This window comes from Macaca nemestrina, chromosome 4, assembly GCF_043159975.1.
Source record: "Macaca nemestrina isolate mMacNem1 chromosome 4, mMacNem.hap1, whole genome shotgun sequence".
Classification (NCBI taxonomy): domain Eukaryota; kingdom Metazoa; phylum Chordata; class Mammalia; order Primates; family Cercopithecidae; genus Macaca; species Macaca nemestrina.
In genome coordinates, this window is record NC_092128.1 from 175,532,177 (window position 1) to 175,557,267 (window position 25,091).

The 25,091-nt window shown below is 46.9% G+C and overlaps 1 protein-coding gene across 11 annotated transcripts in view; it reads left to right on the forward strand.

The window, feature by feature from the left end:
- LOC105472721 (eva-1 homolog C) overlaps positions 1-25,091 on the forward strand; it is a 105,581-nt gene that overhangs the window by 18,866 nt on the left and 61,624 nt on the right. For 9 of the 11 annotated variants that reach the window (XM_071095618.1, XM_011726256.3, XM_071095616.1 and 6 more), the window contains one exon: positions 24,528-24,724. The exons of 1 other annotated variant lie outside the window; for it this stretch is intronic. In XM_071095618.1, coding sequence (XP_070951719.1) covers positions 24,528-24,724 — 197 coding nt within the window. Of the gene's footprint in view, positions 1-10,284; positions 10,818-24,527; positions 24,725-25,091 lie in introns of those variants that run through there. One more of the 11 variants, XM_071095620.1, reaches the window with a different exon arrangement.

Here is a 25,091-nt window from a genome sequence, read left to right on the forward strand (position 1 = left end):
TCCTTTCTGCCAGCTGGACGTCACAAAGCTTTCAGACTGCCGTCCTATGGCAACTCCATTTTGGGTTGCAGGGATGTAAGGGTTACTATATTAGTCCTTTCTCACTCTGCTAATAAAGTGATACCTGAGACTAGGTAACTTATAAAGAAAAAGAAGTTTAATGGACTCATAGATCCACATGACTGGGGAGGCCTCATGATTATGGCAGTGGAGGAGGAGCAAAGTCACATCTTACATGGCAGCAGGCAAGAAAGCTTGTGCAGGGGAGCTCCCCTTTATAAAACCAGATCAGGCAGGGCACAGTGGCTCATTCCTCTAATTGCAGCACTTTGGGAAGCCAAGGTGGGTGGATCACCTGAGATCGGGAGTTTGAGACCAGCCTGGCCAACATGGTGATACCCCATCTCTACTAAAAATACAAAAATTAGCCAGGCGTGGTGGCTCATGCCTGTAGTCCCAGATATTCGGGAGGCTGAGGCATGAAAATTGCTTAAACCCAGGAGGCGGAGGTTGCAGTGAGCTGAGATCACGCCACTGCACTCCAGCCTGGGCAACAGTGAGACTCGGTCTCAAAAAAAAAAAATTAGATCTTGTGAGGTTTATTCAATGTCATGAGAACAGCAGGGGAAGGACCCACCCCCATGATTCAGTTACCTCCCACCGGGTCCCTCCCACAGCATGTGGTGATTATGGGAACTACACTTGGAGATTTGGGTGGGGACACAGCCAGACCATATCAGTTACTGAGCTGGGCGTCTTCTTCCTTGAATGCACATTAACCTCTGAGGCGCTTCCCGGTTAACCTCCTTCCACAGCTGAGAAAACCCAGGTTTGGCACAGGCAAGGGATCTGACCCAATGTCTCCCATCTTATTAGTGGAAGGACCAAGCATGAACCCACAACTGTGCTCCTCTTTTGAGTCACCATGCTGCCCCCAAGATCAGATCTCAAAGCAAGCAGACGTGGGGGCCTCAGAAACTCCCCAGCCTAGAAATCTCCTGTCACCCAGCAACACTAAGGGCTAAGCTGGCTGCTTATTATTCTGGATTCACACTAGAATGACCTTGGGGTGTATTTCACACGTGCTGATATCTGGAGTCTCACTCCCAGCTAACTGAATATGAATCTCTGGGTTGGGGCCTGGGCACTGATATTTACACAGAGCTTCTGAGGTGATCCTAATACATCGCCAAGGTTGACACCTGCGGAAACATTGCACACTTTTCCATTTCTTTAGTTATTAAATATGTAATATTTATTATTAGTTTTCCAGACACAGAAGTGTTGCAAGAATAGTACAAAGACATCCTTTATACCCTTCACTGGGATTCCCCAGTGCTACCATTTTACCCCATTTGCTTTATTATTTTCTAAGTGGCAGATAAGTTGTCCTTTACCCCTAAATATTCCTGTGTACTCCTTAATAACAAGGACTTTCTCTTATATAACCAAGGCAATGATCCAAATCAGGAAACTAACCCTGCTACAATACGGTTTTCTAATGTATGGACCTCATTCAGATTTCACCAGTTAACCCAATAATGTACATTGGAGCAAAAGATAATCCCAGATCATTTATTATTTTAGTTGTGTCTCTGTAGGTCCCTTTTAGCCTGGAACAGCTCCTCAGTTTTTTTTTCTCTTTCATGGTATTGGCATTCTTGAAGAACACAAGACGGTTATTTGATAGAATGTCCCTTAGTTTGGATTTGGCTGATGTTTCTTGGTGGCGTATTCTTATGCATTTGGGGTGGGACTGTCACAGCAATGGTATCGTGTTCTTCTCTGTGCATCGCATCAGGAGGGACATGTTGATGGTTTACCCCATTACACCAAAGTGAATGTTGATCGTTCAGTGAAGGTGGGCGCAGGTTCATTGCATTATATTGCAGAAGCCATCGTCAGCCATACTTGCTCTGATTAACCGATCATCTTACGTAGCCATTTATCTAACAAAGCTGTAAGGGTCTTGAACTCAGGATGAGCAAGCTTTAAAGCAGAAGAGAAGAAAGAAAGGAAGGCTCTGGAACCTGGAGCTTTGACCAGGGTACAGGTCAGGGGAAGGCACCACCAAAGTTGCTCCTGGTGTTAGGATGAAGAGGAAGGAGAGCATTCTGTCTAGAAGGGGTTTGGGGTTAGAGAGAGGGGCACAGGAGAGTCAGAGCTGCCCACTTACGGTTTTGCTGAGGGCTACACCGTGGCAGGCAGGTCTTTCATTGCTGCTCTTGAAAATTTTGTTTCGCAACCCTTCATCTGAAACAGAGCAATTCCCTTTTTCTAAGTTTTGGCCCACTTTGCAGGTGCTTCATCTGTCTTCTCTTCTCTTATTTTTGGAGACAGGGTCTTGCTCTGTTGCCCAGGCTGGAGCGCAGTGATATGATCATCGGCCACTGCAGCCTTGACCTCCTGGGCTCAAGCGATCCTCCTGCCTTAGCCTCCTGAGTAGCCGGGACTACAGGTGTGCACCACTGCACCCAGCTAATTTATTTTATTTGTTTTAGTTTTTTGTAGAGACAAGGTCTCACTTTGTTTCCCAGGCTGATCTTGAACTCTTGGCTTCAAGTGATCCTCCCGCCTCAGCCTCCCAAAGTGTTGAGATTACAGGCATGAGCCACCATGCCCAGCCCTGTCTTTTCTCTTGGGATCGATGACTTCCGCATTAGCTCCAGGAATAATTTCTGTTAAGGTGATACCTGGCTTGACACTTCTGGTAACTCTGGTTGTTTACCTATTGCTTATCTCCAGAACCCATGTGATGCTTCCCACTTCAAAGCACACTAGCGCCTGTCAGCTTGAAGGCATCCCCTGAGTTGCTGGCAAACGAGGCCTTTTTACCCACAGATTAAACCTCTTATTTGTTTTAATAAATGATCAAAACTTGGTTTGCCTCCTGTGCGTATGTTGGTTGGGGCCAAGAGGGGGTGGTGGTGATTTCTGTCCACCTGGGACCTCAGGCCGCCTGGTGGCCCCTGAACAAAAGTGAGGCAGGCAGAACAATGAGCATGTTCCCCGTCTGCCTCGCTGCAGTCAGTGTTTCTGCCTGTGGTTGTCTTTGGCGCTTTATCAAGATGTGTCACTCCCTTGTCTTTGTTCCCCTCCTTCTTATATTTACCTTCACCTGGGCTGCTAAGTGCTGCGGGAGAAACATCGGGTTGTTGTGGAGATTGTGGCCACAACAAAATTAGGTTCCCCACCCTCAAGTTGTCCCTGGCTGGTCTCTTCCTCATGCCTTTGAAGAAAACAACTCGTGGAGGTCGTCATACTCATAAAAGTGAACATTTCACAGAGCAGGGCACTGCTGTGGGTTGAGTTGCATCCCCCTTCCCACAAAAGACTTCTTGGAGTCCTGACCCTCCAGTACCTCAAAATGTGATTATATTTGGAGATACTCATTACAGAGGTACTCAAGTTAAAATGAGGTTGATAGAGCAGGCTTTATCCAGTATAATGGGTGTCTTTATGGAAAGGGAACATTGGCCAGATGCAGTGGTTCATGTCTGTAATCCCAGCACTTTGGGAGGTTGAGGCGGCAGGATCACTTGAGGCAAAGGTTCAAGACCAACCTGGCCAACATAGCAAGACCCCCATCTCTATTAAAAAATAATAAAATAGCTGGGTGTGGTGGCTCATGCCTGTAATCTTAGCAGTTTGGGAGGCCAAGGCGGGTGGATCACTTGAGGTCAGGAGTTCAAGACCAGCCTGGCCAACATGGTAAAAACTGTCTCTACTAAAAATACAAAAAAATTAGCTGGGCATGGTGGCGGGCACCTGTAATCCCAGCTACTCGGGAGGCTGAGGCAGGAGAATGGTGTGAACCTGGGAGGTGGAGCTTGCAGTGAGCTGAGATCACACCACTGCACTCCAGCCTGGGCGACAGAGCGAGACTCCATCTTAAATAAGTAAATAAATAAATATAATTTTATATATATATATATATATATATATATATATATATATATATATATGGGAAATTTTGGACACAGATGCACACAGGGAGAAGGCCACGTGAAGATTGGACTTGGGCTGCCACGAGCTAAGGAGCTGGCGGAAGCTGGAAGGGAGATCCTTCCCTAGCATCTTCAGAGGGAGCATGGCCCTGAGAATGCCTTCCTGTCAGCCTTCTGGCCTGCAGGTGTGAGGCGATGCATTTCTGTAGTTCTAAGCTACCCAGCTTGGGGTACTTTGTTATAGCAGCCCGAGGCATTTAATACAGCAGCATTCGGAGCCCTTCCCATATAAACTCTTCATTTAATCTTCACCACAACCGCCCCGCCCATAAGTGCTGTTGTTATTGTCTTCATTTTATCTTCATTTTATCCATGACATGTGCAGCACAGAGAGGTTCAGTAATTTGCTTATGGTCACTTGAGATAATAAACCCCCACCCTAGGAAACCTCTTATGCCTGCTTTGGCTGTCAACAAAGCTCTCCTCTTTCCTCCTGTCCCCTTCCTCTCCGTCTCCTTTATGAGGCCTTCTTTGTTGTCCCATCTCTTTTTTTGCATTTTTACTTTTTATTAATTTTTTTTGGTGGGGGGAAATGGGGTCTTGCTGTGTTGTGCAGGCTGATCTTGAACTCCTGGCCCCGAGCTGTCCTCCTGTCTCAGCCTCCTGAATAGCTGGGATTACAGGTGTGAGCCACCATACCCAGCTGTTGTCCCGTCTCCTAAATGTCTGCCTTCCCCAGCATCCCTGCCCACAGTTCCTGCCTCAGTAGCCCCTCATGAGCCTCAGCCACCACCTGTGCTGACGAATTGCTGCTTGCCCTCCTCCCAGGCAGGATGCACCATGGCCACTGCAGGCTTAGCCCATCCACAACAGATTCACAAAGCCTGTCTTTCGATGCTGGATTTCATAGATATCCCAGTCAACGGTACCACCAGCTTAAAACCCTGCAGCCATGCCTAAATCCTCTCTCTTCCCATACCCCAAGTCCCCACGACCGACCAACCCCTGCTGATTTTATGGCTAAATCCCTGTCTTTATAGTCAGGATCAGCTGCAGAATTTGCAAGGCCCAGTGCAAGATGAAAACATGGGCTCCCTTATTCAAAAATCAGAAGAAAAGCACTGCTGCAGGACTAACATATACAGCATTTTCTTTCTTCTGCAGTCTCTGTGTCTCAGTTTATCATGATGCTTTCATTTGTTAGTTAATGTCCTTCTAAGTAAAGGAAAATTAACATTGTAAATTACTAGGGTGGATTATACTGTTCCTCTTTACATTATGTAATGCCAGATTGAAATAGGAACATTTGGCTCAAATGTGGAATCACAGAAATGACATAATTTGTATTTTGCACGTGGGGTTTTTTTGCCTCACAGAAACAGTGAGACGTTGCAGGAAACTAATTCAGCTGGTTTTTTGTTTGTTTGTTTGTTTGTTTTTGTTTTTTCCCCGAGACGGAGTCTTGCTCTCTTGCCCAGGCTGAAGTGCAGTGGTGAGATCTCAGCTGACTGCACCTCTGCCTCCCGGGTTCAAGCCATTCTCCTGCTTTAGCCTCCTGAGCAGCTGGGATTACAGGAGCCCGCCACCACGCCCGCCTAAGTTTTGTATTTTTAATAGAGACAGGGTTTCGCCATGTTGGCCAGGCTGTTCTCGAACTCCTGACCTTGTGATCCACCTGCCTCAGCCTCCCAAAATGCTGGGATTACAGACATGAGCCACCGCACCCGCCACTCAGCTGTTTTTATTTCACTTTTTCACACCTATGCTATCTACTGCCACTCTCTACCTTTGGCTTACTGATGTGTAAGGAAGAATTGAAAGGAAGAATAACTATGACTCTGCTATCTTTGCGTCTCCTATGTCCTCATTTCCAGTGGAAGTGGTTGGCTACTACAAGGAATCAGATGAGTGGAAAAGGCTGGGAGAGGGTTCCTTGTTTGTTCATGTTTCTTAGAATGCCTTTGACTTGGTTTTCAATTCTGATTCTATAAGAGAAAGTGTGACCTCTTGGTGCTGTCAGCATCTCTTGCAGACTCTGTTGTGGACATAGTAGGCTTTCCTTATGCTCACTTGGAGCCTTGCTAGGCTCCCATGCACTGCAGACCCACCAAGATTCCATGCTTACTGCACGGCAGACACGCCATGGGGAGTGCGGTGGCAAGGGACAGTGGTAACTCATATTGTTGGTGTCTCGTCTGCCCACGCACATGTTCTATTTCCCCGTTGGATTTCACTGATAAAACATAGATTCAGACAGGGTGCAGTGGCTCACGCCTGTAATCCCAGCACTTTGGTAGGCCGAGGCGGGCAGATCACTTGAGGTCAAGAGTTCAAGACCAGCCTGGCCAATATGGGGAAACTCACTCTCTACCAAAAATACAAAAATTAGCCAGGTGTGGTGGCGGGTGGCTGTAGTCCCAGCTACTTGGGAGGCTGAGGCAGGAGAATCACTTGAGCCTGGGAGGTGGAGGTCGCAGTGAGCCAAGATGGCGCCACTGCACTCCAGCCTGGGTGACAGAGCGAGACTCTTTCTTAAAACAAAACATAGATTCAAACATAAAATGAGGAGGAATTTTAAGACAGTAACATCAGAGTATTAAGCCAAGCTCGGGGGCCCTCTCAGCATGGGCCCTGTGTGACTGCACAGGCCAAACACCCTTAAATTCATCTCAATTTCCCTCCCTCTCACACCCTTCCCCACTGCTGTGGTCTCAGTTGGCACCTTCCTCATTTCTCCCCCGGAGGACTGCCTGTACCCTGATTTCTTCAAGGGTCTCTCCAGTCCATCGGATGCAGGCCAACCAAAGGTTTCTCTGCATTGTAATCCAACCAGCATCACCCCCCTGCTTACCAGCCTGCAGTAGCTCCCATGTCTCTTCAGGTTAAAATTCAGAATTCTTAGCAAGGCACTGCTTATTTCCCCAGCCTCTGTGACAGCCTAACACCCTGCAATCGAGCCCGCCCTGCTGATCCTGGAGAAGCTCCCTGTGAGCCTTTGCACACCTGTCCCTGCTACTCGAGGGTCATTTCTACCTGGTTACCTCCTGGCGTCACCTCCCACCCGAAAGCCTTCCTCATCTCTGGGATCGAATGTAACCATTTTTGCCCTCTCCCTACACACCCTGCATTTCCTCTCTCCCAGCATTCGTTTCGTGATGTACAATAAGCAATTGACTAACTTGTCCTTAAGGCCAGGGCCACACCAGGTCTTCTTGGTGACGAATGAGGGAGCAGCGAGCGCTTTTGCCCTCTAATGGCATCTGTGGATCACTAGCTGGAGGCCTTGCAACTCTAAGAGCCAAGCTATTCAAGTGCTACAAATAACACCGCATGGTCTCCGGTCTTTCCTGTTTCCTCTCTGCGTCTATCAAGAAGGAGCAGCTGTTTTTTGAAGCCCTGCTTTCCTTCCCATGGCTCTGCTCACCCTCACCCTGCTTGGCCTCCAAACTCAGAGCCTTAACTTCCCTATAAATACAGTTTCTCTCCAACTCAACTTGATTCATTCATGCAGGGTCCTAGTTCTCTCTCTCTCTCTCTCTGCCATTCCAATTCTCCTCTTTCCATTACCTTTAAGAGAACCCTGGCTGGGCGAGGTGGCTCACACCTGTAATCCTAGCACCTTGGGTGGCCAAGGCAGGTGGATCACCTGAGGTCAGGAGTTTGAGACCAGCCTGGCCAATATGGCGAAACTCCATTTCTACTAAAAAACCAAAATTAGCTGGCTGTGGTGGCACATGCCTGTAGTCCCAGCTACTCGGGAGGCTGAGGCAGGAGAATCACTTGAACCTGAGAGGTGGAGGTTGCAATCACACCACTGCACTCCAGCTTGGGTGACAGAGTGAGACTCTGTCTCAAAAAAAAAAAAAAAAAAAAAAAAGACCATGAAAAGGGCATTCATTTGTGGTATAAGAGGTGAAACCAAAAGGCAGAGGTTCCTCAATGGAGCTCTGCTGGGACTGTGCTTATCAGCCATTGAACCTCTTCACCACCTAGCGCACATCCAGGAAGGCCCCGCTGGTATTGATTCAGGGGTTATAAATAAACATTATCAAGTAGGTGAATTTGCAGCTACAGAATCTGCAGGTAATGAAGATTGTAGATGCACCAATGAACTGGAGGTCAGATTTTCAACTTAACCATCCAGGAGATGGCCAGCAACCAAGAGCTAGAAAAAAGGATTCCTGGAGGGTGGGGAAGAAAATAGAAGTCTTACAGGCTCAAAGACAGACGAATGTCATCCCTCAGCTGTTACTTGAGCTGTGGCTATAAAATGAGGCAACAGATTAAGAATAGTAAGCATAAGATTGAGGCCAGGCTTGGTGGCTCATGCCTGTAATCCCAGCACTTTGGGAGGCCAAGGCGGGCGGATCACTTGAGGTTGGGAGTTAGAGACCAGCCTGGCCAACATGGTAAAACTCCGTCTCTACTAAAAATACAAAAAAAATTAGCCAGGTGTGGTGGCACACACCTGTAATCCCAGCCACTCGGGAGGCCAAGGCAGGAGAATCACTTGAACTGGGGAGGCGGAGGTTACAGTGAGACGAGATCTCGCCACAGCACTCCAGCCTGGGCAACAGAGTGAGACTCCATCTCAAAAAAAAAAAAAAAGATTGGGGCAGTCAGAAGCGACCACAGTCAGCAAAGGAAGGATGAGGGGGAGTGAATAAAGGGTTCACAGGAGAATTAAGAAAGTATGGGCCCTTGGGGCCATTCGGTGAAGCTGAGCCACTGGCGAGTGTGCCAGGGAATCAATTAAGGATGAATATGAAGCTTGAGGCCAGGCCAGCATAATTACCGTGTGGGCGCCCGTATTTCTTTACATTTGCTGACTGTCAATCCAGCCTCCTGTGTTTCTGTGAAATGCAAAGGAGGAAATGCTGTGACTTCCCCTCATTCTAAGGTGAAACCAAAGAAGGGGAAACTGAGAGACTTGTCCGAAATCCTCCACCGAGCCAATGGGGGGCTGGAATAGATACAGCCGGTCGCCCGACCTGTTCTCTAGGCATGGCTTTTTGGATCTGCCATTTACATCTGCTTCAAGTTTTAGAAACTTCCAGGTTCTGGCTTTTTTGCTGCTTTGAGGGAACAAAGCAGTTCGGTCAAGTATACAGCAAACCTGTCCTTCTCCTAAATCCGATCATCTTCAAAATAGATTTTTGAGGTTTATAGTACTACTCTCCAAATGTCATTATCATCCCTAAAGTGGAAAAAAAAAAAAGGTTTAATTATTATGAGCAGTGAAATTACCATATAATCTTCCAATTAACTGAATAAGGCACCAAATAAGTGCCCTCAAGTCTTAATTTCTACCTTGAAGTTAAGGCAGGTATATCATGCCTACCTTGATCATCCTACACATCCTCAAAGTGGGCAGAGTTGAAAGGCTAAGTGGGTGGGGTGTGAAGCAGTGTCCTTCCACCCTCCTGTCTGTTTGTCGAGCTCTGTTGGTCCTTCCGATTGGTTAGCGACCCTGAGTGTTTCTGAAAGCCTTTTGTTGTACGTGGGGGCAGAACCACTAATCTGGCCAATTCCAAGCAGAAAAGATCAAGTGTAGATTTCATATCTGAGTTTTAAGTGCTAGTAAAAAGTTGCATTAAGTTATCAAATGCACTGCGATCCTGGCTTCATCGCCAAGTGGCTCTGCAGTTTGGGGATTACGCTGCGTCCCGAAGAAAAGAAAAGAAAATTGTTCCGTTTAGATGCTTGGGGTAAAGGGGGATTGATCCAGTTACTTTTAAATTAATCTAATTCAGATGGTGTTCACTGCATAACTTTCTAAGGTTGGTACTTGGTCAAAGAACAAGGTGTTCATTTTTATAGGATTGAAGGCTTTTGGTTGAAAAGGCATGAAGAAGTTTCTACCAGTCCTGTTTGAAATAAAATAGTAGTGTAATCTAAAGATTGTAATTCAAGACCAACACAGCACATTTAGAGTAACTTTTTAAAATTGGTTGACTGATGTGCTTCTCCCTCTCTCTTTCTGTAAATGTGCGTGTAGCATATTACATAGAGAAATCTATAAGCCCTGGGTTATGTTGGTTGCTGATGAGGATTAATTAGAACCTACTACTCAGTTATTCACTTTTGATCTGCTCTTGCTCTGGTAGTCTTCTTCACTGTGTTATTCATTCAAGAGCTGTTCATTGGGCCAGGCGCAGTGGTTCACACCTGTAATCCCAGCACTTTCGGAGGCCGAGGTGGGCAGGTCACCTGAGGTCGGAAGTTTGAGATCAGCCTGACCAACATGGAGAAACCCTGTCTCTGTTAAAAATACAAAAAATTAGCCAGGTGTGGTGGCACATGCCTGTAATCTCAGCTACTCAGGAGGCTGAGGCAGGAGAATCACTTGAGCCCAGGAGGTAGAGGTTGCAGCGAGCCAAGATCATGCCATTGCACTCCAGCCTGGGCAACAAGAGTGAAACTCCCTCTCAAAAAACAAAAAAAAAGAAAAAGAAAAAAGAAAAAGAACTCTTCATTTTCCTATATGATGACATTCTGCCATTCTACTATATGACAAACTCTTTCTAGCTATTCAGGATATAGCAATAAATAAAGCAAAGTCCTTGCTTACATCGCAGAGGGGAGAAATAGGCAACAGGTCTCTAGGCAGCAAAATACAGCAGAGCCAGGGGTGTGGGGCAGGAGGTGTGCTGTCTTGCAGAGCAACCCAGAAAGGTCTGACTGATGAGGCCACATTGGTACAAGAGGCTGAATGAAGGGAGGAAGGGAGAAAGCAGATGTTTGGAGGAAGACTGCTTCGGGCTGAGAGACAGTCAAAGCAAAGGTCCCGAGGTCAGAGTACGCTTAGCGTTTTTGAGAAACAAGAAGGCACTGTGGCTGAAGTCAAGCAGGAGAATGGCAAGAGATAAGGTTGGACGAGGTTGGATGAAGCAGAAGGGGCCCCAGTGGCATGGGACTTTAGATTTTTGTTTGGAGTCGGAAATCCATGCAATGGATTGACATGTGTAGACAAATGCCGAGACAGCCACAAAAATCTGAAATCCATACATATAAATATACATATGGGCAACTACATAGGAAAATCCACTTAAAATAGTGTGAATATATGGGGGAAAACTATGGGGCTTGATGAATCAGAGGGTTGGTGTACAGAAAGGGAAAAGAAGTGAGAAAAAGTGACAAGATGGGAGATAATTGGGTGACTATCAGAAACCAATGTTAACTACAAGAATTCAAAGTCCAGGTGTAGCCCAGAATGAGGTTTCTTCCATCCTGTGCCTCCCCGTCTTCTGGGGCCTCAGAGTCTGTCCTTGTCCCCTCTGTCGTCCACTTGTGACAGCAAACGGGAGAGAGAGGGAGTGGAGGTCACAAGGGGTCTCAAGGGCCAGATCTTCAAGTGGCAAGCATCATTTCTGCCCTCTTTCCATTGCCCAGAATTTTCCACTGGCCCACTGTACTGCAAGGAGAGATTGGGGCAGGGCGGGCTGGGAAATATACTACTCCCGTGTGCTCAGGAAGAAAACATATTGTCTCTGCCTTGTCTGGACTCTCAGTTCACCTTCTCTCCTCTGTGGTTTGTTTCAGGACTAGGATCTGAGCTCATCACTTAAGAGTGGTCACAGCTATCCTTGGTCATCCCTAACTTGGGAACCCTCCAAATATCTAAAAAACAGGCTGGTGGCTCTAGTTCTCTTCACAATGAACCTCCAGGTTCACCTTCCTATTCTCACACCTGGGACTAGAGGAAGGACTTAAATTCAGACCTAACTTCACCTTTTGATCTTGATGCCCCTGGGTGTGTAGTGCCCAGTCCTGAGCCCTTGTTCATGGGCTCTTTCCCGTACCCTCAGGACCCCTGACTCATGGCTCCCCACCCCCCAACCCCATGCCGTTGCCAGTTCTCTAAATGCATTCACAAACACAAAAGAAAAGAACATCTTTTTCTAGAAAAGGACTTTCAAACAGGTAAAAACACCTTTCAGTATTTGGGAATACAAGGGTGTGGTCTTTCATCTAAAGCATTATCAAGTGGAGGGTGGCACGCTATTAAAAAAAAAAAAAAAAAAAAAAAAAAAAAAAAAAAAAGGAAGGCAAGGACGTAGCAATTGAATTCCTTTCTCTTCCCAGAAGTAAGATTGTGAAATTGGCCCCTGGAGATTAGGGGTCTTTAGCACACCAATGTGGGGCCAGTGACTGAGGTTCTTATATCCTGCGCTCAGAGTGACTCAGGCAACGTCAGCCCTCAGGAAACTCAGACTTCATTGGAAGCCTCTGGCTTCAGAAAAGAAAGAGAAGAAGAATGTACAGCTTGTTTGGCCTCTTCTAAATACTAGTAACTTTTTAGATCTTAATTATTAGGAAGGAAGGAGGGAAGGAAGGGAGGGAGGGAGGGAAGAAGGGAGGGATGGGAGGGAGGAAGGGTGGGGAGGGAGGGTTCCCTTTTCCTCCAGGCTCAGCAGGGACGTGTCTGGACTGAGGGCAGTCACGGGGCTATGTACTGGTCTCTGAGCTGTCTACCTTACATCAAGGTGCTCAGAGCTGAGAGGGCTGGCTGCGAATGTAATTTGATTAGAGCTGGGTTGTTCAGCATTGTACCAATGGAAGCTCTATGTTAATTAGTGTTCTTCAAGATTTACAGTACATGGCAGGGTACAGTGGCTCATGCCTGCAATCCCAGCACTTTGGGAGGCCTAGGCAGGTGGATCACCTGAGGTCAGGAGTTGGAGATCAGCCTGACCAACACGGTGAAACCCAGTCTCTACTAAAAATACAAAAAATATTAGCCAGGCATTGTGGCAAGCACTGTAACTCCCAGCTACTTGTGAAGCTGAGGCAGAAGAATCTCTTGAACCCAGGAGGTGGAAGTTGTAGTGAGCCAAGATTGCACAATTGCACTCCAGCATGGGCAAGAAGAGTGAAACTCCGTCTCAAAAACCAAACAAACAAACACAACCCTTACACTATAATTGTAATATCTTAGAGATGTGTAGTGGTTTATGGTAAAGAAAAAAAAAAGATGCTTATGCCCATTATATCATTTAATCCTCACAGCAAAACATGAAGCCACCAATTCCAAGAGGTGGCTGTCACAGCCACACACCCTAATCCCAGGCTGAGCCATAGTCTTGGGATTTTTATTAATTTACTCATTTTAGAGATGGAGTCTTGCTCTGTCATCCAGGCTGGAGTGCAGTGGTGTGATCTTAGCTCACTGCAACTTCAAGTTCCTGGGCTCAAGAGGTCTGTGTGTGCCAGCCACCACACCTGGCAATCTTGGGTCTTGTTTTTTTTGTTTTTGTTTTTGTTTTTCTGAGACAGAGTCTTACTCTGTCACCCAGGCTGGAGTGCAGTGGTGTCATCTCGGCTCAGTGCAACCTCTGCCTCCTGGGTTCAAGCGATTCTCCTGCCTCAGCCTCCCGAGTAGCTGGGATTACAGGCATCCACCATCATGCCCTGCTAATTTTCTGTATTTTTAGTAGAGATGGAGTTTCACCACGTTGGCCAGGCTGGTCTCCAACTCCTGATCTCAGTGATCTGCCCGCCTCGGCCTCCTAAAATGCTGGGATTACAGGTGTGAGCCACCGCACCTGGCCTCATGAGAGTGTTTCTATGACATTACCTGAGACAGCATTGGGTATTTCAGGTGTCAAGGTCATTTTATGGGCTGGGAGTCGTCGCTGGGAGACGGTGAAAGGCTTTTGCCATATGCCGCATTAGAGGCTTTGTAGAGGGGTTATCGAATGGAGAACATGTCCCTCCCAGCTCAGCAGCTTCCACTCTGTACTGTGTGGGCTGGGGCAATCTTACTGGCTCCCATCTCACGTCCCATTAATATGGCTTGAAGGGCAAGTCAGATACAAAGTCCATTCCCTAATATAATCAGGTAAAAGAGATGTAACCATTTCATATGAAGCATGTTCAAATACACCAACTTGCATAATTCTACCAACCCTTACATTTTTAAGTTCTAGACCCAGGAGCTTTTCTTTTCCACCAGCCAGTGCAAAAGTCTTTCAGTCGCCAGCAGAGGGTTGAGCCAAGGAACCTTGGCCCTTTTGTCCATCTTTATCTTGATGAACCTGCCTCAACATTGGCCCAGGCAATTGCTGGTCAGCTTTCTCATTGTAATCTCTGCTTAATGACTTTTAAAGTTTCTCCAAACTAGGGTGAATACAGCAAACCCATTTGGAACTCCTTAATGCTAGTAGCCAGCAAGGGCTCTTTTTGGTCCACTCAACCTTCAATAGTGTTATATTAAGACCTTTGTTTTCACCTCATCAATTTCCATTCTATTCTTCTCATTTCCTAAGCACCACTGAAGATTTTCAGCCTGATGGGATGAGTCCCATGGCGCTTCCCTTTTTCCTCTTCGTTTTAGCTTTATTAATGTTTTCTTTAATCTCTTTACTTCTTAATAACTGCTTAAATACATCCACCTTCCTGGGATGAGTCCTTTGACTCTGTCCTCTGCTTTTCCGCATTCTTTTATTAATTGCCCTAATGTTTTTATCAGCATCTATAAGGCCCACGAGGGGAAGCTGAGATAGCAAATTCAATAAGGCTTCTCCGACCATAGCTTGATTTTGCAGCAGTGAGATTGCATGAGGTGTCCATGCAAATGGGGCCCCCTTAATCACAGCATTTCCCATGACCTGGGTAACAGGCATATTTAGTGGGTGGATATCCCAGTTGTCATAAAGCCAGTCCCACGTGGCTTGCATACAAAGCATATTAGCTGCTTCATCCTGGGCACTCCACTTGGCATTTATAGGTGGAGTTGGACAGTCCCCCTTCTCAGGGTAAACAAACTTTATGGTGACTTTTATCCAGTCTACTAGGCTGGCTGTTGCCTCAGGAATAACCTGCTGTATGTCCAGATCGTATATAGCCATCTGAGGTTGTTCCATAGTGAGCTGTGGATCCTGCATCAACCTAAACATGCGCTTCCCCTCTGTAGCATGTAAAACCAAAGATGCTGCCCCTAAATTAGTTACTCTCACAGTCCATTTTAGTAAAGGTCCCTCAGGGAGTTGATGATACTGAACCACAAAATAAAACAGTTCCTTCACACTCTACCCCTTGGTTTCAGTAGTTTCTTGATTTTGCCCTTCCCCCACATTGACCACCTTCTTGGTAACCACACGTCTCAGAGGCATTTTCTGTTGTTAGGAATGGCTCCAAAACTAGTGGCCAAAGCTCAGACTCACTGACATCTAAGCTTGGTGTAGCATTGAGGCTGGACCTAGCACTCTCTTTTATTTTTATTTTAGCTATTACACATAACAATAACCAACAGATTGCATATTTCACTTCTTTATTATCAGTTTGCATTTCCTTGCACATCCAGCGAACCAACTTCCCAAGAGTTGGATCTATCTCCAAATTCCAGTGGTAACTTTCACCTTTAGTAACTGAGTGCAGTACAGCTGTGACTTTGTACCATGGGTGACCATGCGACCATCCAGGAATCAAAGATCCCTTATCCTCCTTCCTCTTATTTTTTCTCTTCCCAAAGCACATGTTTCTATGAGCCAGGGCCATGGCCAGCAGATCCCACTTCTGACATCAATTGTGTGAAAAAAAACACACACACAGACACACACACACTAAAACTCAAAGTACTTTCTCTATTCTTTCACTCAACAACAATCAACACAGAATATTTTTGTGACCAAATGTTTGGCGATTCCTCCCCACCAACAAACAATCAATTCTGCAGCAAATACCAGCTGGGTATACTCCAATTCAATTCTGACACCATCTATCTGGAGATAGCATCATATCCCACAGATTGAGGGCTCAGTCCCCAAGACTATTGCCCCTCTTCCCAGTAGTCACAGTCTGAGCCTCCAGAACTTCTGAACAACCAGCTTCAAACTGAGGTTCCCGTGACCCCCTCCTTGGGTTCCATCAATATGGAGTGGTTCACAGAAAAACTTTAGGGAAGTTTACTTATGTTTATCAGTTTACTGTAAAGGCTGTTACAAAGGATACAGATGACGAGACACATAGGGAAAGGGATGAGGGAAGGAGTAAGGAGCTTCTATGCCCAGCCTGGGTGCCCTGCTCCCCAGAAACCTGTACGTGTTCTGCCATCCAGAAACTCTCCAAACCCAGTTCTTTTGGATTTTTATAGAAGCATCATCACATAGGCACAATTGATTAAATCACTGGCCATGAGTGACCAACATAACCTTCAGTTCCTGTCCTCTCCCTGGAAATTGGGGGGTGGGCTCAAAGTCCCAACTCTCTAATCTTGCCTTGGTCTTTCCAGGGACCAGCCCCCATCCTGAAGCTAGCTAGGGGCTGCCAGCCATCAGTCAACTTATTAGCATACAAAAACACATCACTTTGGAGATTCTAAGGGTTTTAGGAGTTGTATGGAAGGAAACACATGAAAGATCAAATATATATTTCACAATATCACACTCCTGTAGAACACTTTGGGACACGTACCATGATTCTTTGAAAATCACTTACATCATTCCAGTATAAATCAATGAAAATGACTGAGGCAAGTTGTAATCATTTTAGGGGGTTTATCTGCCAAAGTTAAGGACACCCACCCGGGAGACAGGTCTATGCCTTTCTCCAAAGATAATTTTAAGGGCTTCAATATTTAAATGGGAAAGGATGGATATTGGGGGAATATCCAATTTTCATATGAGGGTGAGTAGAGGAAATAGTCATTCATGCTGTCACTTCATCTGGGTAAGTGAATCTGCAATTTTACACGAGATAACGTAAACAATAGGGCAGGGGAAGCAACCAGATATGCATTTGTCTCAGGCAAATAGAAGGATGACTTTGAGTTCTGTCCGGTCCGCATCTGTGGATAAGCTATCAATTTACATTGCCAGGGTGAAATTCAACAGAACTGTTTTCAAGCAAAGATCTTGGGGCCTGTAAGGAATCTCCTTGTGGGTAAAAGGTAAGGGATGTATGTAGCTTTTTATCTTTGTAGCCGTCTTAGTTAGGAATGAAGTAGGAGGCAGGTTTGTGTGACCCAGTTCCCAGCTTGACTTTTCCCTTTGGCTTAGTAAGTATGGGGCCCCAAGATTTATTTTCCTATCACACCGGTCTTTCTATAGTCAGTGGATTATTTGAATATTAATGGATTTTCATTGTAAATGTGATAAAGATGACGCTCCAAAGAAGGACTTCCCTGTGTCTTTCAGAAGACAGAAGAGAGCTCCCACCACTCTCAGGGGTTCATGTCATGAACTCTTGATCTGATTCAAAAAATGAAAACCTTAGAACTTTGGTTTAAGCTGTTCTAAGATTTGCTCAACCCAGGCCTTTCCAGATACTCCTTTGAGGAAGGTTTTAGCCATGGCAGTAGCCGTAAGAGTTTCTGCTGATACACAGTGGGAGGATTCATCAGGGAAGAGTATCTTGGAGTTGCACATGAGCTGTACCAAGATCCCTGAACGATGTGAAGCTGACAAAAAAAAAGTCTACATCCGGCTGGGTGCGGTGGCTCACGCCTGTAATCCTAGCACTTTAGGAGGCCAAGGCGGGCAGATCACTTGAGGTCAGGAGTTCGAGACCAGCCTGGCCAACATGGTGAAACCCCCATCTCTACCAAAAAAAAAAAAAAAAAAAAAAATTAGTCAGGCATAGTGGCACGTGCCTGTAGTCCCAGCTACTTGGGAGGCTGAGGCAGGAGAATCGCTTGAACCTGGGAGGTGGAGATTGCAGTGAGCCGAGATTGTGCCACTGCACTCCAACCTGGGTGACACAGTGAGACTCCGTCTCGAAAAAAAAAAAAAAAGAAAGAAAAAGAGTCTACATCCTCCCATTTCCTCTCCTCACCAGTTTAACAAGGATCAACAGAGCATCTCCAGGCTCTACTGGATTCCAGGACTGATTTCTTAACAGAGTGTGCCCATCTGCCATCTTTCAGGATAGTTAATACTTGCCCACAAATAGAGTTAGATTATAAAAGCTCTGGCTGAAACTATTAAGAAATAAAGCAGTTTTGACTGATCCAACACGATGGCTAATTTTACCCGGAGGGAATCGTTAATAAACAGCTGCATTAGTAGTTGTTCTTTAAAAAGGATCTCTCTTGAACCAGCCAAGAAACCAAGGTGTGGAAAGCTCAGTGGCATGACTCTGCCCAGCACACTGAAATGATGAGCTTGCCGACTGGGAAAGGAGCATGCCGGAAAGGGCGTTAGATTAGGAGCAGCTCATCTGTCATCTGCCTTTTGTTTAAGGACGACCTCGGCAGCTGGCTCCTGCTCCACCCCACTTCCTACCTTCATCCTGGGAGACGCCTGGTCCACAGGGCATCTTCACTCTCAGTCCTGGCATCCTTGTTTCCAGCAACCCTCTCCATCAACCTCTTCTACCTCCTTCTGTGGCCACCCCTGGACATTTCCATAACCTGCAAATCCACCTTGAAATCACTCCTCAAACAACTCGTGGGCACAGCCTCCTGCCTTTCCAGCCTGCTGTGTGATTCCCTCACTCTGATCTTGCTGGTCCTCAGCAGGATCTCTGGTCCCTTGGGCCCCTCCCCTCTTCTGTGCTCATTTCCTTTCTTATATTTAGCTTGGAGCCCACGGTTCATCATTTTGAGCAGTCTTTGACAATAACCCCCTTCAAACTTGTCAGACCATAACCCACAGTAAGAAATCTAATACATATGAGCTGGGCGCAGTGGCTCATGCCTGTAATCCCAGCACTTTGGGAGACTGAGGTGGGTGGATCACTTGAGGTCAGGAGTTCCAGACCAGCCTGGCCAAAAACAAAAATTAGCTGGGCATGGTGGCGGGAACCTGTAATCCCAGCTACTCTGGAGGCTGAGGCAGGAAAATTGCTTGAATCCAGGAGGTGGAGGTTGCAGTGAACCGAGATCGCGCCACTGCACTCCAGCCTGGGCGACAAAGGGAGACTCCATCTCGGGGCAGCGGGGGTAGAGAAAGAAATCTAATACATATGGTCTAAGGGTCATCTGCATATGTATTTATCTATACACATACATATATGCACAAGCCTCTTTCAACTGTAACTCAATCACAATTATTTAAAAATCTCTCCCTGAACATCAGTTCTTACAGTTACAGCTCTATTTCTCTCATCTTCACCACACTGTTGCAATAGTCATCTATACAAACTGCATTAGTATTCCTATTGCTTCTGTAACAAGTTGCCACAAACTCAGTGACTTAAAACAGCACACATTTATTCTCTTACCGTTCTGGCAGTCAGATGTTTGCAATGAAGATTTCTGCATGGCTGCATTCCTTTTGGAGGTTTCAGGGCAAAATCTATTTCCTTGCTTTTTCCCGGTTCTAAAGACTGCCTACATTCTTGGGCTCATGGCTGCATCATTCCAACTACTGCTTCCATTGTCACAACTCCTTTCTCTGACTCTCTCTTGCCTTCCTCCTTTTTTTCTTTGAGATGGAGTTTCTCTCTTGTTGCCTAGGCTGGAGTGCAATGGAGCTATCTCAGCTCACTGCAACCTCCACCTCCCGAGTTCAAGAGATTCTCCTGCCTCAGCCTCCCAAGTAGGGAGGGATCACAGGCATGCACCACCACACCCAGTTTATTTTCATATTTTTAGTAGAGACGAGGTTTCACCATGTTGGCCAGGCTGGTCTCGAACTCCTGACCTCAGATGATCCACCCACCTCGGCCTCCCAAAGTGCTGGGATTACAGGTGTGAGCCACTGCACCCAGCCACCTTCCTCCTTTTAAGAACTCTTGTGATTATATAAACCCCTTCCAGATAATCTAGGATAATCTCCCCAACTCAAAATCCTGAACTTAATCACATCTGCCAAGTCCCTTTTATCATGAATGTCTGGTAACGTAATCACCGGCCCTGGGGATTAAGGCCTGTGGACATCTTTGGGGACCGTTATTCTGCCTACCACATGAGCCATCTTTGACTTTCTTAACTTCCACTCACTTTTCTTTTTTCTTTTATTTATTTTATTTTTTTTTTTTGTGACGGAGTTTTGTTGTTGTTGCCCAGGCTGGAGTGCAGTGGCGCGATCTCAGCTCACTGCAAGCTCCGCTTCCTGGGTTCACGCCATTCTCCTGCCTCAGCCTCCCGAGTAGCTGGGACCACAGGCGCCCGCCACCATGCCTGGCCAATTTTTTTGTATTTTTAGTAGAGACAGGGTTTCACTGTGTTAGCCAGGATGGTCTCGATCTCCTGACCTTGTGATCCGCCACCTGGGCCTCCCAAAGTGCTGGGATTACAGGCATGAGCCACTGTGCCCCACCCTAAATAAACTTAATTTTTTAGAGAAGTTCTAGGTTCATAGAAAAATGGAGCAGAGGCTGGGCGCGGTGGCTCACACCTGTAATCCCAGCACTTTGGGAGGCTGGGATTGCTTGGGTGACAGAGTAAGACAACAACAACAGAAAAAAAAAAAAAAAGAAAAGAAAAGAAAAAAAAAATGGAGCAGAAAGTGCAGAGTTTTCATCAACCTCTACTCCCCCTCACCACACACACACATGCACAGCTTCCCCCACTAGCAGTATCAAACCTGAGTGGGACATTTGTCATAATCAATAAACCTACACTGACACACACTATCACCCAGAGTCCATAGTTTACATTAGCGCTCACTCTTGGTGTACGTTGCATGGGTCTGGACTTATGGACAATGACATGGGTCCACCATTGTAGTATCGCACAGAGTAGTTTCACTGCCCTAAAAATCCTCTGTGTTCCACCAATTCATTCCTCCTTTCTCCTGACCTCTGGCAACCATGGATATTTTCGCTGTCTCCATAGTTTTGCTTTTCCCAGAATGTCATATAGTTGGAATCATACAGTACACAGCCTTTTCGGATTGGTTTCTTTCACTTAGGAATATGCATTTAAGGTTTCTCCATGTCTTTTTGTGGTTTGATAGCTCATTTCATTTTAGTGCTAAGTAACATTCCATTGTCTGAATGTGGGCCTAGGTTTCTTTTTTTAATTTTTATTTATTTATTTTTTGAGATGGGGTTTTGCTCTGTCTCCGTGGCTGGAGTGCAGTGGCATGATCTCGGCTCACTGCAGCCTCCACCTCCAGGGTTCAAGCAATTCCTCTACCTCAGCCTCCAGAGTAGCTGGGATTACAGGGGTGTGCCACCACACCCGGCTAATTTTTTGCCTTTTTTGTAGAGACGGAATTTCACCATGTTGACCTGGCTGGTATCGAACTCCTGACCTCAGGTGATCTGCCTGCCTCGGCCTCCCAAAGTGTTGGGATTACAGGTGTGAGCCACCACGCCTGGCCAGGTCTAGGTTTTTGAAGAAGGAATTGAACTGAGTGTAGGGCAGGCTGCACTGCTGAAGTGTCTTCTTTGTACTTGGATTGTGCTAGGACTGATAGACTTCAAAGTGCAAAGCGCCTGAAGGATCTTGCATTAGTCAGTTCTATGCACTGAGCTTCTGCCCCCAGAATACCACTCTCAGAATAAGAATATGATAAGGCCGGTTGGATAGGTGGGGCATGGATTGAAGGCTCAGGCCACTGCACTGCACATACAGGTCTTGATGTAAATGGTCTGGCAGAGGTCAAGTTCTATTTAGTGGGGATAGACGATGTGACAGAGTGAAGAAAGGTAATGGTCTAAACGCAGCAAAAGTTTCATTCCCACTCATGTGATAGTCTGTGGAGCAGGCAGCTCCTCTTTTCATGAACCTGGGACCCAGGTATCGTCCATCTTGTGGCTCTGCTTCTCCGGAGCTTTGTCATTTTTTTTCATCTAGCGATAGTGACACGGTCTTTTGGATAAGCCGTGAATATTAAACCAAAAGCACACTCTGAAAATTGATTTGACATGTGGTCAGCTGCTTATTTAGCATAGTCTGAGGGATGCTGGGGTGATGGACAAGAAGGTTTTCATGAGGAGGCTGAAGAGATCTAAGTATGGGGGTGCCAGCCTGGGGCACTTCAGAAGGGGCACTGGCCTAGGGGTAGCATCAGGGTGACCCTAAGTTCCCTGGGGCAGGGTGTAGCTCATGACAGGGTGTTGAGAACCCACCAAGAAGGCTGGAACTTTCAGTACTCATTGTTTTATGAGAGCCTGCCTGTGTGCCAGGCAAGAAGACACTGACCAGAGGCCCAGGGCCACTGAGGGGTCTCGGCCTGGTCTCTTGGTGCCTGGGGGGTACACTGTGCAAGTGATGATGTGGTTCCAAGGGGCATGACTCTGACCCACACTCCTGGTGCCAGTGTCCGTTTTGCCACTCATGTTAGATTTTGCTTCTGTAAGTGAACTTACTCGGGATGGCTGGTTTCTTGGCCACTCTTCCAGTGGTTTTCAAGGGTGAAAAAAGGAGACAAGACAGCTAACGTCTGGATGAGCGTGCCAGAAAGTGTCTGTAGCCTTCCTCTAGAGAGCACTCTGGACTGGTGGGTGTGAGGACCCCAGGGTAGGCTGGCTCAGCCCCTTTGACTTCAGATTTCAGGGAAGCCCAGGGAGCTGGATTGGGCACCTGGATTTTCCGAGAATTATATTTCTGAGAGGATTTTGAAACCTAAACAGGAATACTTTACACACAGGTCATCGAGCAGGAATTGGGAAGTTCCGAAGCTGCCCTCCTCCACGCCACCTCCTCCCTTCAGAGGCCAAGGGCTGCCAAGCTCTCTCCCACACACCTCAGTGAAAAGTCCCTGGCTCTCCTCCCAGCCGCCTCGCCGTGACCTCGTGAGGTGTAAGAAGGAGGAAGGGGATCTACATTCTGGATGAACCTTCCTTCCTCCTTGCCGAGAAATAGTTTAGGCCCCTGCGCCTGCTGGGCCTTAGAGCTTCTCAGAGCCCAGGGCCCCGTGTGGTTCCTGCAGGCTGCCTGGGAATTCCAAGGAGGCTGCCTGGCTGCCTGTCTTATTTCCAGTGTCTGCTGCAACCCATTTCCTAAGCTTGAGTGGCTGAAAACAACAGAAATTCGTCCTCTCACAGTTCTGGAGGCCAGAGTCTGAATCCAGGTGTTGGCAGGGCTGTGCTGCCTTTGAAGGTTCTAGGGAAGGCTCCTTCCTGGCCTTTTCCAGCTTTGGGTGGTGGCCGGCAGCGCTCGGCATTCCTTGACTTCAGATGCATCATTCCAGCTGCACGTGGCTGTCTTTCCTCTGTGTCTCTTCTTTTCTTCTTATAAGGACACCAGTCATATGGTGTTAAGGGCCCACCTTACTCCAGTATATCGCCAACTTAATTCATTACATCTGCAACCCCATTTCCAAATGTCACATTCTGAGGTTCCTGACGAATGTGAATTTGAGGGGACACTATTCAACCCACAGCAGAGCCCCACCATCACTTCCCCACACCGTGCCCTTGGAGCAGGCCCCTTTGCTGCACAGGGTACCCTGCCTGTCATTCCTCTCTAGCACCAAGACAGAGCTAAGAGTGATTTCTTGAAATGAAACTGCATCCTCTCATCCCAATAAGGCATGGCCTCACTAGTGGGAGATAAGCAAATGTAAGCCTTCCTCAGGACGGGTATCCACACGTCCAGGGTACACTCACCCCGATTTTTTTCCTGGTTTATAAAGGTGCTTCAGGACTCTTTGGCTCCTGGTCAATACCTTAGTGCTTCCTGAAGGGGAAAGAGCCCTCCAAACCATTCAGTAGGCCATCCCAGACCAAGGTTTCTGACCCAGACACTGAAACAGGAGGAGTTCCCTTATCCCCCTTGCAGGGCATGTGACAGGGACATGGCTTGCTTCTTCAGTACCCTGCTGCTCAAACCCCTAGATGGAACATGCAGACGGATAGGTCGTGGGGAGCATTTTTGGGCTCCGACCCCACAGCAGCATGTAGCATTGAGTGTTTACAGCTCCCGAAGCCCCAGTAGGCATGTGTTACAGCGGTCTCCTTCAGTTATGCGATCTGCAGGCAGCTTGTGTTAATCAGCTCAATTAGACCCTCTGCCTTATTACAAAGACAGAGGGCTTTCTGTATCCTGGATTCTTGCCTTAGTGTACTTGAAAAATCAGATCACACGTGGACTTAGAGAATGAGTGCGAGGTTTTATTGAGTGGAGGAGGTGGCTCTCAGATGGATGGGGAGCCAGAAGGGGGATGGAGTGGGAAGGTGGTCTTCGCCTAGAGTTGGGCCGCTCCAGCAGCTAGACTCTCCCTCCAACTGCCCCTGACTGAATTCCACGTTGCCCCGCTGTCAAAAGCCTGCCGGCATCTGCTGGTATCTGTCGGTGTGCTCTTCTGCTCCTCTTGACGTCCAGCCACTTGTGTCTGTGCCCACTAGGGTCTTGGGTTTTTTATGGGCACAGGATGGGGGTCATGGCAGGCCAGAGTAGTCTTGGAAAATGCAACATTTGGACATGGAAACAGGAATGCCTGTTCTCACTAAGGTCCATGGGCACAAACCCAAGGGTGGAGCCCTCACCAGGGACCCCATCCTTCTCTACCCAGCACTCCCCTGCCCCACTTCTGTATCAACATGAAAGCTGACATTTGCTCCTGTGCCCTACCTCTGGGCCTGGTTTGGTGACTTTTGCACCAGAGCTGCTAGGGAGGCCCCACCCCACATGTTGTTGACTGAACAGCCCTTCCCCAGGGGAACCAGCCTCCTCCTGTCCCCAAACCCATGGAGGAGTGGTGGGTTCCTGGGCCTCTTGTAACCCGACTGAATATTTTCCAGGTTACCTAACCAAACTCCTGCAAAACCACACCACCTATGCCTGTGATGGGGACTATTTGAATCTACAGTGCCCTCGGCATTCTACGATAAGTGTCCAATCGGCATTTTATGGGCAAGATTACCAAATGTGTAGTTCCCAGAAGCCCGCCTCCCAGAGGGAAGACAGCTTAACCTGTGTGGCACCCACCACCTTCCAGGTATTGCCTTTTGTAGACATGTTAAGATGATACAGTTTCAACACACACTCTTTCTCTCTCTCTCTGGGTGTAAATATATTTGTGATTATATAGTTCAATCCAAGCAAAACTGATCCATGAAAAATCCCAATTTATACAGATCACCAGTTTTGTAGGTGAGCCATTATTTGCTTCTCAAAGGATTTGTTACCCAACAAAACTAAATAGAATTCCTACCTATTGTAGAGCCCCCTTTGTGCACTTCAGTATGAATTTATTTGTAGGTTTACTCCTTACTTCAGTATAGCAAAGTACAACCAGGATGGATTCCAACCTCCAGGCCTACATCTCCCATAAATACTCCTGTAGAAAGGGAAGGTGGGTTCTT